The following is a 13,532-nucleotide window of genomic DNA, read 5'->3' as shown; positions in this document are numbered from 1 at the left end:
ATGCTTCTGGTACCTTAAATCCTTCAGGTATCTTCATATATATATCACTATCAAGTGATCCATATAGATAAGCAGTCACAACATCCATGAGATGCATTTCTAAATTTTTAGAAACTGCCAGACTGATTAAGTACCTAAAAGTAATTGCATCCATAACAGGAGAATAAGTTTCTTCATAATCAATTCCCGGTCTTTGAGAAAAACCTTGAGCTACAAGTCTAGCTTTATACCTTGTAACTTCATTTTTCTCATTTCTTTTTCGGACAAAAATCCATCTGTATCCTACAGGTTTCACATCTTTAGGAGTGAGAATGATGGATCCGAAAACTTTTCTTTTATTGAGTGATTCTAATTCAGCTCGTATTGCTTCTTTCCATTGAGCCCAATCATGTCTATTTTGACATTCAACCATAGATGTTGGTTCTGGATCATCATCATTATTCATGATGTCATATGCAACATTAAATGAAAATTTCTCATCAAGATTTTTCATTTCATTTCGGTTCCATAATATTTTTGAATATGCATAATTGATTGCAATTTCTGTATTGACATCATCAATCTCCTCTGCAGTAGGAGTACTGATTTGTGGTTCTTCTTGAACACTTTCTTTTACTTCATTATCAGCTGATTTTCTTTTTCGAGGATTTTTATCCTTTGAACCGATTGGTCTTCCACGTTTCTGACGTGGCAAAGATTCATGAGTGACGTTATTGCCAGCTTTTGGAATTTCAATTCGAGCTGGAGTATTTACTGCTGGTATATATGATTTTGTCACCGTTTTTGTATCTGTAAATGCATCAGGCAATTGATTTGCAAGTTCTTGTATATGCATTATCTTTTGAACTTCTGTCTCGCATTCTTTTGTGCGAGGATCAAGATACTTTAATTGAGGTTCACACCATGAAACATCATTTTCTTTATTTTTCATTTCTCCCCCTAATCTAGGGAACAATGTTTCATTAAAATGACAATCAGCAAAACGTGCTGTAAAAACGTCACCTGTCATAGGTTCAATATACCTTAATATTGAAGATGTTTCATATCCAACATATATTCCCAACCTCCTTTGAGGACCCATTTTTGTACGTTGTGGTGTCGCAATTGGAACATACACTGCACAACCAAATGTTCTAAGATGGGAAATATTTGGCTCTTGACCAAAAGCAAGTTGTAGGGGGGAATATTTATGACTTGCACTTGGTCTGATGCGAATCAATGCAGCAGCATGTAAAATTGCATGACCCCATATAGATACAGGGAGTTTTGTTCTCATTATCAATGGTCTAGCGATTAACTGTAAACGTTTAATCAATGACTCGGCTAAACCATTTTGTGTATGCACATGAGCAACAGAATGTTCAACAACAATTCCTATAGACATGCAATAGTCATTAAATGCTTGAGATGTAAATTCACCAGCATTATCAAGTCTCACCCTTTTAATGGTGTAATCAGGAAAATGAGCTCTCAATTTAATAATTTGGGCAAGAAATTTTGCAAATGCCACATTACGGCTTGATAACAGACAAACATGAGACCATCTGCTAGATGCGTCTATTAGAACCATGAAATATCTAAATGGTCCACATGGTGGATGAATTGGTCCACATATATCACCTTGAATTCTTTCAAGAAACATTGGTGATTCTTTCTCAACCTTAAGTGGTGAGGGTCTAGTTATCAATTTTCCAAGAGAGCAAGATGTACATGGAACCATTGTATCATGATGGATTTTTCTATCCTTTAGTGGATGTCCATGAGTACATTCAATAATCCTTTTCATCATTGTTGATCCTGGATGGCCTAATCTGTTATGCCATAAACTGAATACACCAGGATCAATATATTTTTCGTTAACTACCATATGTATTTCTGGTACATTTATATGTGTATAATGTAATCCAGAACTAAGTCTTGGCAGTTTTTCAACCACATGACTCTTGTCAGTGATACTTAAATATTTCTCATTTTCTGTTGTCACTGACTGATAATCATACCCGTTAAGGTATATGTCGGAGAAACTCAATAAATTTCTGCTTGACTTGGGAGAAAATAAGGCATCATTTATTAAAAATTTTGTACCATTTGGTAGTATGAAATTTGCCTTTCCTATCCCTTTTATCAAGTTAGCAGGTCCTGATATTGTATGTATAGTTCCTTCCGTTGGTTTTAGATCAATAAAATATTTCTCGGATTTAAGTATAGTGTGTGTAGTTCCACTGTCTGCTATACAGAGATCTCCACCACTTGATTGATGTTGTATTCCAGCAAAATTCATATTGAACTTCATATATAAGAAATAAATAGTGAGTACATTAATATTACACAATATTTTAAACGCAAATAGATAGTACTGAAACATTTAGCAAACATAATGACAAAGACAGACGATATTAAATCGTTTATTTTTCAAAAGACACACAACTTAAACATTCAAGAAATCTTCATATAAATCAGATGGTTTCTCAGTGACTGTTGGATCAATATTATCCACAAAATTTACTTCCTTTTCTTTACCTTTCAGCGAATCCTGATACATCTTAACAAGATGTTTAGATGTTCGGCAAGTATTAGCCCAGTGGCCCATTCTACCACATCTGTAGCAAGATTCTTCAGAATTTTTAGAAGAATTTTCTTCAACATCTTGTTTAATGGGCTTGTTTTGTGGTTGATATTTATATTTTCGTGGATTACTATTTCTTTGACCACCACGGCCACGACCACGACCACGTCCACGCCCATTACCATTACCATAAGGATGGTTTCTACCATAGTTATGGCTTTTGGCATGATGATGGTGATGGTTATTATAACCACGACCTTGCCCGCGTCCTTGTCCCTGTTTATAATTATTTGCAGTATTTGCTTCAGGGATTGCAAGTGTACCAGTAGGACGGGATTGCTGATTTTTCATTAATAGCTCATCATTTTGCTCTGCAACTAAGAGATATGAATTAAGTTCAGGATATGTTTTGAACTTTAGCATTCTCAAATTTCTTTGCACTGTGATGTTTGCAGCATTCATTGTGGAGAAAGTTTTCTCCATCATGTCTGCATCACTAATTTCATGTCCACAGAATTTAAGTTGTGAACATGTATTATACAGAGCTGAGCTGTATTCATTTACTTTCTTAAAGTCTTGGAACCTTAATGTTCTCCATTGTTCCATTGCAGCTGGAAGTAAAATTTCTCTTTGATTATTGAATCTGCTTTTGAGACCTTCCCATAAAACATGGGGATCTTCTACAGTCACATAATTATTTTGTAAGCATTCATCAATATGTTGATGAATAAAGCAACATGCCGTAGCTTGTTCTTTTTCAGAACAAGTGTTGTTTTCATTTATGGTTTCAAGAATGCCCATTGATTTAAGATGCATTTTTACTTTTATAACCCATGGCATGTAGTTGTTTCCAGTTGATTCTAAAGGAGTAAATTTAAGCTTTTCCAGATTCGACATTTTCTATTATCAAAAATTAAAACAAACATCATGATAAATTAGAGTCAATTTATATTCATAAGTATATAAACATTAAACATAAATTTAATATAACATAAATGATAAGTAGGTGACAGTGTCGACCATGTGTAAGCAATCATAAATAAATGTTATATAACAAAAATATAAATATTAGTAAACATAAATGAAAATTTGGCGACAGTGTCGACCATATATTTTTTCAGGTGGTATAACCGACCTATATCATTCTGGTGGTATAACCGACCATATATCATTTTGGTGGTATAACCGACCATATATCATTTTGGTGGTATAACCGACCATATATCATTTTGGTGGCAGAGCCAACCATATTTAGTATTAAGATTATCGTGCTGATAACGTGTTATAATTCAGTAGGCTTATAACTACCTTTAGTGGTTTGATTCTTGATGTTATAATTCAGTAGGCTTATAACTACCTTTAGTGGTTTGATTCTTGATGTTATAATTCAGTAGGCTTATAACTACCTTTAGTGATTTGATTCTTGATTTAGAATACTAATAATGAAGTGTAAGAACAAAGATGATAATGGAGAGAAAGAAAGAAACACTTTGTAAGTGTGAGAAATGGTGCAAGTTTAATGCTTGCATTCATGAGTATTTATAGCCTAAAATCTCAATATAAAAATACATACTTTGTGTACCAAAATTGACTATATGTATACACCAAAATTGACTATCCATATCTATATTATTATTATTATTATAACAATTCTTATATTTTGTTTTGTTTTATTTAAATGTATTTATCGTACTTTGGTGGTTTAAATGTGATTCCATGTAACTAAAAGTAAGCAACTTACATGTCAATATCTTTACACATTTAATAAGCTATTTATTGAATATTTGTTATATAGATTAGTAAAAATGTGACTTTCGGTCGCATAAACTAATAAAAAATATTACTTTTGATCGTATATAATGAATCACCACTTATAATTGTTAAAAATAAGATAAATTTAAACGGATATGGATAATTATCCATTAACCCGCTTCACCCGACGGATATGAATATGGATAAATAAAAACTAAAAAAAAAATAAATGGATATAAATATGAATATGGATACGATCTCACCCGATCCATATCCGATCCATATCCGATCCATTGTCATCCCTCCCTACCACCGTCATTCTCGTATTTTTGTCTACAAATCTACCTTCACTTCGTCTCTACTTTCCCTTCACATTTTTTCTTTCAGATTAAATTTATCACCTTTACTTCACATCTCTCTTTCTACAAACACTTTCATTACTAAAACTTGCTTTACCTTCAAACTTGCACTCAATCATGAATCTTCTTGCTCTTCCTACTGTCATACTTTTAGCCATGGCTGGCTACTCAAGTATGATTTCTCTCATGACTTGTTATGTTCTTCCTAAAATAGATTTTATGTTCTAGATTAAAATCAAAAACATTTTTTTCCTATTAAAGTAATAACCTTTAGCATTTTGGCTGAAATCATCTTCAAGTGAAGGTTTTTCTAATTTGATATCAAATGGGTCTCTGTATTTTTATTTTTCAAAAATTTGAAGAAGGATCTATGTATTATTACAAATACTCAAATGGGTCTTTGTATTTTAGCATACATTCAAATGGGTCTCTGTATTTTCTGCAAATACTCAAATGGGTCTATGTACTTTTTCAATTTCTTTAATGAGTCTCTGTATAGTGTGTTTAAACAATCTTAAATCGGTCACTTTAATTTTCGATTTCTGAAATGGGTTTCAATATTTTTGTTTGTTCCCAAATGGGTTTGTCAAAAAGTTTGGTTTTAAGGTTTAAATTAAGCACCTTTTTTTGTTGTATTGATAATTGATATATCTTTCTTTTTTTGGAAACTAGGTGCATCATACTGTGTATGCAACACTGGAGTAAGTGACAGTGCAATGCAATCTAACATAGATTATGCTTGTGGAGCTGGAGCTGATTGTAAGCAGATCAATCAAAATGGTCCATGTTATAACCCTAATACTTTAAGGGATCATTGCAATTTTGCTGTTAATAGTTATTACCAGAAAAAGGGCCAAACTGCTATGAGCTGTTCATTCTCAGGAACAGCTACAGTTACTGCAACAGCCCCATCTGGTAATCAATTTACAACCCTACCCCTCTTCAAAAGTTTACATTTTTATGCTTTTTTGGCTTGAAAAAAAACTTGATTTTTTTTAATGCTTTACAGGTGCATCTTCTGCTTGTTTCTCTGGAACTGGAAGGTGTGTTTTTTTAAATTATTTTACTAGATCTCGTGTTTATTCATTTTGGATATTTATTTCTTAAGTTGGATCTTTGTTTATACTTTTAAGACCACTCACTATGGTTAGTTACCCGCTCATTACCCGCACATTAACCGTCTCTACCCGTAACTAACCATAGGCACCACTTAGTTACCCGCGTTAGTTACCCGCTTTCACCATAGATTTAACGGAAGTGTTAGGTTAGTTAGGCCCTCCATATCGTAACTAAACTATTCATCCTCTTAACCTTCCACATCAGCGCCACATCAACACCAATATTCTATAACTAACACATAACTAAACACTCCCTATAATGGCTAAAAAAATACTTCTCTTAATATACAATGTACAAGCAATAAAGCATCAAGTCCAAACAATAAAAAGCCATTGGGACCCACAATTACTATAACCAACCTTCATACTTCCGTTAAATCCATGGTGAAAGCGGGTAACTAAAGCGGTTAACTAGCTCGTGCCTATGGTTCATTACGGGTAATGACGGGTAATGAGCGGGTAACGGACGGGTAACTAACTATAGGGGGTGGTCTTATAGGAATTGTGGATCCCAGTGGATTTTTATTGTTGGACTTGATGCTTTATTGCTTGTACGTTGTATATTAAGAGGAGTATTATTTTAGCCATGATAGAGAATGTTTAGTTATTAGTCAGTTATAGGATATTTGTGTTGATGTGGAAGGTTAAGAGGATGAATAGTTTAGTTACGATAGGGAGTGGCCTAAGATTTCAAATTATCAAAATCTATGTTTATACTTTTAAGATCTGAAATATTGCAATATTTGATACCTTGTGAATGGTCTTATGAAATTAATTTCAAGAAGCTCAATGCTTATATGTGTGTTTATCCTTTAGGGTTGTCTACTTGGGCTTAAAAATTACAGAGTAAAAATTAGAAAAAGTTACTAAATTAGTATGTTATTTGTAACTATATATACCGAGGCTGTATAGACATGGGTGACCAATTGGTTATTGAGTGGTAACAATATTGCTTTAATTTAGTATTAACATGATCACGGGTTAATTTCAAAACAACAGTTCATTACTCTGTTAGCGCAACGTTGTTTAATTATTTAAGTTACAATTTAGTGTCTTTTTTTTTTGGTATATTGATGACTCAATAGTTTTAAGTTGGTACATGAATGTGTGCACATGTTATTGTCCCTTTAGGTTAGGTGTGTGATTAAAAAGTGCACTTAACCACGTTGAAATAAAATTGACCTGCAAATAAAACATATCATATGATTTATGATTGGTCATCTTGTGCTTTTTATTGTGATAGTACGATATATGATAGAATAATAGATGCTAATCTTATCACCACACAATAATGTAGTACTGATGATTATACTTTTAAATAGCCCAATGTAGCGCATCTGAATAAGGTTAAAACTGTAAAACATGTGTCGTGTGCTCATTAACGTGCCTTTAATCCTACTAAACATACTTAAATATTTAATCTGAACCTGTGCCTTTGTATGTTTTCATGTGCAACTTCTCTTTTTAACTTTTCTTGTGAAATGATCATATTTATTCAAATCTTGAAAAATGCTATAGCTAGGTGTCATCAAGCCAAAAAGACAATGTACCATGTGCTTCAATAACTTATTTAAATTCTTTTACACTATTATTTTTTTAATCTGTATATAGTTATTTATATACTTTATTAATATTCCTATTATTGTTTCTGAAGCTCTTCAACAACTCCTACAACCGTATCGCCACCCGGGAGTGGCACCGGCACCGGAACCGGAACTGGCACGGGCACAGGAACTGGGACCAACACAGGTACTGGAACCGGAACCGGAACCGGAAGTAGCACAGGTACGGGTACAGGTACAGGTACAGGGACCGGGATCAACACGAGCCCATCGTTTGGTGGACTTGCGCCCACAGGAGCAACTGGCCTTAATGATAGCTCGGATGCCGTGATCATTCACCAAATTGCAAGCGAGTTAGTGCTGCTGAGCGTTTTGATTTTGGGCTTTGTATGTTCGAGATTGGTCTAAAGTTGATATGAGTTGATGCGATATGTACGGATGCGAGTAGGTTTTACATTTTGTATATGTAAGAGTATCAGCTATTTTTGTTAATTCGGTGGTTGTAATTTTCATCAGCAGTTTATCTGTTTGAGTCTGCAACAAACCATTCTGTAACTGTTGAGTTGATCCACAACTCTGTGTCGTCAAGTCTAATGACAGTCTAGCGGTATTAGTTGTAGTCTAACGCTCTTTATTGCCTCATTCCCTAACACCTCCCCTCATTCTCAACAACCACAATTTCTCCAACTGCGAATCAAATTCACCTGTAATTTAAGCAATTACTTGTCAATTATCATTGTATTCTCATGAATCAAATTCACATGTAATTTAAGCAATTACTTGTCAATTATCATTGTATTCTCATGATCTACTCGACTAAATATATACACACATTAAGACATTGTGGCCACACAATATCAAAACAACACAAATATATATAACCGTTCTTATGCAAGAAGAATTTAAAAAGCCCGTTGTAATTACATAGCAAGTTAAAAGGATATGTTTGGTACTACTAATTGGGTAAAACAGAATAACAGCCTTTTAAAAATGGTTCAAAGAAGACAAAAGTGACCCACTTCTTAATTCTGAATCTAAGCAATTCATCATGTTATATTTTGGATTGGAAAATTTTTAGCCGAACTGTAGAAGCCCATGACCATAGAGTATCTTCCTATCATCTGATCGTATGAATATTTTTTTTTTATTAAATACTGCATCTTAAAATCTTTAAAGTTCAAAACTTCAAATTGCTACATAAAAATATTAACAATGAGTTACGAATAAATAGTTCAGTGGTCATATTGTATACAAAGTATACAATTCGTAAAGTAAAATTCGGTTTCAACGGGTAAATATCGCAAAAATCGAGTACTGATACCGGTACCATTTTCATTTCGGTTCCTATTTTTTTGATAATTTTCTTTTCGATTTTTGGCGGTTCCGGTACGGTACAGTACAGTATGATTCCAGTACTAAAACCATACCTTGACCATCATCCTTAAATATGTTACAATTATAATTAAGCTCTAAGCCTCCCGTACGCGTAGCAATTCAAACCCACTTACTTATAAGTGGACCATTCAGGTTGTGTAGTATAATTATATCAACTTCGAAGCAGTTGTTACTAACATGATATATAACACATGAATCGTTGTTAACTTTAATTTGTTGCAGTAATCTAGCACTCCACACAGAGAAAATATAGAAGCAGTGTACATAAATTTGTTTGTTACCTGTAAGACTTCTAACAATCTTGGCCTAGATAGCTTTTGTTTATCCGCCTTCTCTATTTCTTGAGACACAATATCCTCAAATGTGTGTTTTCCAATCATCATTTTCACACTTTTGAATGGTTAGGAGTTCCTTCGCTGCTTTAGCATTAAGCTTTTCAGCGGTACTCCATTTTTCTCGTGCCTTCGGATCAAATTCTTGTGCCATTGCATGATCTCTTCTTAAATAAGCCTCAGTTGCTGCTTTTGATTGCCGATAGGCTAACCTGATCACACGCAAACGATGCAACATTAATCCTAATATAATTGGCCGATTAATTTAGCTACAAGAAACAGAGTTGTACCCAGTTCAAGCTACACATTTGTCATAACAATAGTGAACTATTATATTCGAAAGTCAGTAATTGAAAGTTGATAAACAAACTTGAAACAAAAATTAAAAAATATACTTATTCTTTTTTACTGAACTTAGAAATAGCCAGTTTCAGTTGTTCACTTGCAAAGTTTGTGATTATAATTTTCCAGAGTGTCAAAATAATAAGTTTTACACCTTCACCTATAATTTGAGAATGATCACTTGCGAATAAGCCCAAAGAAAGTTCTTCACATCATCTTCTTCCATATGAACTTGAGTAATTCCATATCTTCTATACCCTATACCAAATTCAAATAGTATAAATCAACGAATCCATCTGTGGTAATCGGTTACAATATTAAAAATCAACCTGAGATATAATAATCAACACAAAAGTGTTTCTTTAAATTTAAATTTTATAACAAATAAGCAAATATTCGCAAAATGATGGGTAAAATCTATTTCACTGCCACTATTAACTCAAATGCTTTCCAACCGTTGACTATTAACTGAGATATCTGCCAAATGTGACTCTGAAAGAGCCAAGTTTACAGCAAGTAAGCATTCTTTTTCGCAACACGCCATCTCTTTGTAAGATAAAAATTTACAGCAATCTGTATGATTTCAATTAATAACTTTCATTACTTCAAATAGACACTTTACGTGATAACAATATTGAAGGGTTCTGAACACATTTGTAATTACAACTCCGTATTAACTTTATATCAATATTAATATGCACTGGTTTGTATGAATTAATTTCATGACTTTCATTAATTCATATCATGCTAAATGATTTAATTTCAAATACTTTAAGCCTAATTTTAGGGGATATCCTAATCATTCAAATTATACAATCAAATACCGCTACACAGTAAAATTTATGCGAATTAGAAAATACAATACTGCATAACATTAACAAACATGAAATAAATAATAAGAACGCACCTCGTTAGCCGTTGATTTCGAGATATCAAAAGCTTCAAAGCAGGTTGCGTTAAAAACCTGTCACAAAAGGCAAAACAGGATGAAAAAACCCTACACGAAAAAAAAACCCTGCAATATGAAGAAAGAACAAAGAGTTCAACATAAAATAAACACATACACCATATCACAAACATAAACAGGATGAAAAAGCCCCACTCTAATTACACCCATGAAAACCTTATTATCAGCCCACTAAATTGAATGCAGAACCTTCACTCAAAACAAATACTTTTAAGTAGACCTCAAAACCCCAAAATTTATTACGCCTAAACTGAATGATCTTGACAACAAAAATAGAAAATAATGTCAACGAAACACAAAAAGACATTGTTGTCGCCATTTATAATTTGTTATCGGAGTTCTGCTGGTATTTCAAAACAATTAAACATTGACAAACACACAATGAAGAACAAATTTAAGCATCAAACCTACCTACATATACAAATCGAATCGCCAGACGCACAAAGAAATAAACAGAGGAACTGCTTGCGAAAGAATTTGATCCAAACAATCGGCAATCGGAACACAACATACAAACAGATCATAACTCTATCAATAGCACCTAAAAATACAGCAATAATAATAATAACATAAAAACAAAGCAAAACATAAATTAGTTCGTACCTTATTCTCTGTCAATGACCAACACGCTGGAAACATTCCCATCCACGTCATGAATAGGCAATCGAAGAAACGGAAAGGATTTATGAAAAGTGGCAAACGATGAAATCATTAAACCCTAATCTGTCTTCCAAACCCCAAAATCACGAACATAAACCCACCAAATCGCATCTGATTGATTGCAATATATATCCATCGGTTGTCAGGTTGAATCAATTGATGTATTAGGGTTTGTAGCAGATAGATCGGAAAGGAGCCGCAGGAGAAGAAAGATGGGGAATTATTCTGAGTGTTTTTTCATTGAGATGCCAACGTGTATATTTGATATGTTAATTAGCGTTAATTGTGATTATGTTCCGGATTAACACGTCAGATTAGATGATTAAGGGAAGATTAGGGACTACACGTCAGACTAATTTTCACAATTTATATAGTGTTATAGACAGAGTCGGATCTATAAGGAGGGGGGCGGCCGTGGATTTCGAAATTTTAGTGTAAAAATTTTGGATTTTTCGACTTTGACCCCGGTGAATTTTTTTTTTGCCCCAAAAGCTTTATATTTTGCCCTAAAACCTTCAAATTTTGTTCAAAATTCTCCAAATTTTGACCCAAAACCTTCAAATTTTACCCACAAATGTTCAAATTTTGTCTAAAAACTTCAATTTTTTGCCCCAAAACCTCCATATTTTACTCAAAAAAATTGCTATGGTTTTAAAAAAATATTCGTCCCCGGTGGGAAAAAATTCTGGATCCGCCACTGGTTATAGATATAGATAGATAGATAGATATAGATAGAAGATATAGATAGATAGAAGATTATAGATAGATAGATAGATAGATAGATAGATATAGATAGATTATAGATAAGATAGATTACAGATTATAGATAGATATAATCTTATACGGTTTGCTTTAGCCGAAAGGGCCAAGGCCCAAGGATAAGAAAATGGTCCCCAACAAGGACTAAAGTTAGAGCATAATTTATTTATTTTATTTATTTTATTTATTTATTAGTAGTAAGTACACTATCAAAACTAAAATGAGACCAAAATATGATGTTACAATGAGCACTACCGACTTTGCTATAATAGTAACAACATATGTTTATAATCTTTGTTTATACAGAAGGAACAACATATAAAGGATGTTAAATATGCATCATCTTGCAAAACAGATTGTCACCTCTCGAGACTGCTCGTTAAACATAAAAAAAAAAAAAAAAAAAAGATACATGTTTGCATTAACAAATCTCAGTGTGACACCACATGTCATTTGCATCTTAAAACTGCATATTTTATAATACAAAAATCTTTTTTCTTTCGATAACTTGAGACCAATCAATCAAATATGGATTAATTATCTATCTATCTATACATTATTATAAAGCGCGTGTCATTATGCTTACGTGTCATCTCCTCAATTAATCTAATTTAAATTGTCCTATGTGTCAGCCTATTGTTAAACTAAATTAAATACTAAATTAATTAATAAAAAAATATGGTCGATTGTTACCTTATAAAAGATTTATATGAATGTATAAAATAATAATAAAGATCTTAAGCATTTAAAAGATATATGACGAATTGTTTTACCTCAATACAATAATGATAATAATAATGATAATAAGCGGATTATTATTTAACATTATCTTATTAATTTATAATAACATAATTACTTTATTTAATTTAACAATTATATATTAATATATAATGGATGAAAAATCAATCCAAACGTAACTTGACCCGGCCACGGGGTTCCGAATTTCCGATACATACTCTTTCAAATCAAACATCAAACATTATTTATTATATTTATAATTAATAATTAATAATAATAAATATACTTGGAATTTGACATTTCTATATTGAAAAAGAGAAAAAAACTATACTTCTGGTGTCCCATATTAACCAGGACGATCTAAGTGTGAGAAAAAAATCACGTAACCAACGTTTAAGCGTTGTACGGTTAAATAAAACATTAAATTATGGCAGAGTTCTTATTAGTTTTATGAGTCCGTACATATCATTACCATATTAATTTTGCCACGTGTCACTATCAATTTTTTTCAGAGTCCAAAACTATTTTAAAAACAAATAAATAGTACAGTAGTACAATAGTATTATTAGCGAAAACATCTATTAAAAACAGACGGGCTACAAACGAGTTAAATATTTTTTCTTTAATTTATTTACATTCCTACTAATCAACAAATTTAAGGTTACAGATCAAAAGTAGTTATGACAAATGGTTTGCTTGAATCAGGTTGAGTCGAACTTTACGATATTTAAATGTTGGTTGTAATACTATTATTAGCGAAAACGTATATTACAGATTTTCGTCCAACATACGGGCTACAGATGAGTTATCACAGTTTTCTTTAAGTTTATTTTTTCCATCCTTACGGAATCTTAAATTCATGCTTATAGACCAAAAATAATGATAATAAATGAACTGTTTAAATCAGGTCGAGTCAATCCTTACAATTTGTAAATTTTGGTTGTAATAGTCAAGTTCACAATAAAGATTTATTCGCTAAATG

At 32.5% G+C, this 13,532-nt stretch overlaps 1 protein-coding gene and 1 long non-coding RNA gene across 3 annotated transcripts; one reads left to right on the top strand and one right to left on the bottom strand.

The window, feature by feature from the left end:
* Positions 1–4,710: 4,710 nt before the first annotated feature.
* Positions 4,711–8,001, top strand: LOC139896819 (uncharacterized). The gene is made up of 4 exons (XM_071879458.1): positions 4,711–4,849; positions 5,350–5,592; positions 5,687–5,720; positions 7,450–8,001. Exons 1-4 carry the CDS (start codon positions 4,795–4,797, stop codon positions 7,763–7,765), a joined length of 648 nt encoding a protein of 215 aa, XP_071735559.1. The 5' UTR covers positions 4,711–4,794; the 3' UTR covers positions 7,766–8,001.
* Positions 8,002–8,014: 13 nt separating this feature from the next.
* LOC139896818 (uncharacterized) lies at positions 8,015–11,420 on the bottom strand. 2 transcript variants are annotated; one of them, XR_011776347.1, is made up of 6 exons: positions 10,997–11,420; positions 10,805–10,854; positions 10,334–10,390; positions 9,587–9,684; positions 9,034–9,296; positions 8,015–8,061 (listed from the first exon to the last, which is right to left on the bottom strand). It is a non-coding gene; the product is annotated as an uncharacterized lncRNA (long non-coding RNA). The 2 variants fall into 2 exon arrangements; XR_011776346.1 differs by lacking the exon at positions 10,805–10,854 and having other exon boundaries at positions 10,997–11,418.
* Positions 11,421–13,532: the final 2,112 nt, after the last annotated feature.

The sequence above is a fragment of the Rutidosis leptorrhynchoides genome, chromosome 3 (assembly GCF_046630445.1).
Source record: "Rutidosis leptorrhynchoides isolate AG116_Rl617_1_P2 chromosome 3, CSIRO_AGI_Rlap_v1, whole genome shotgun sequence".
NCBI lineage: Eukaryota > Viridiplantae > Streptophyta > Magnoliopsida > Asterales > Asteraceae > Rutidosis > Rutidosis leptorrhynchoides.
This window is presented reverse-complemented; position numbering and strand designations above follow the sequence as displayed.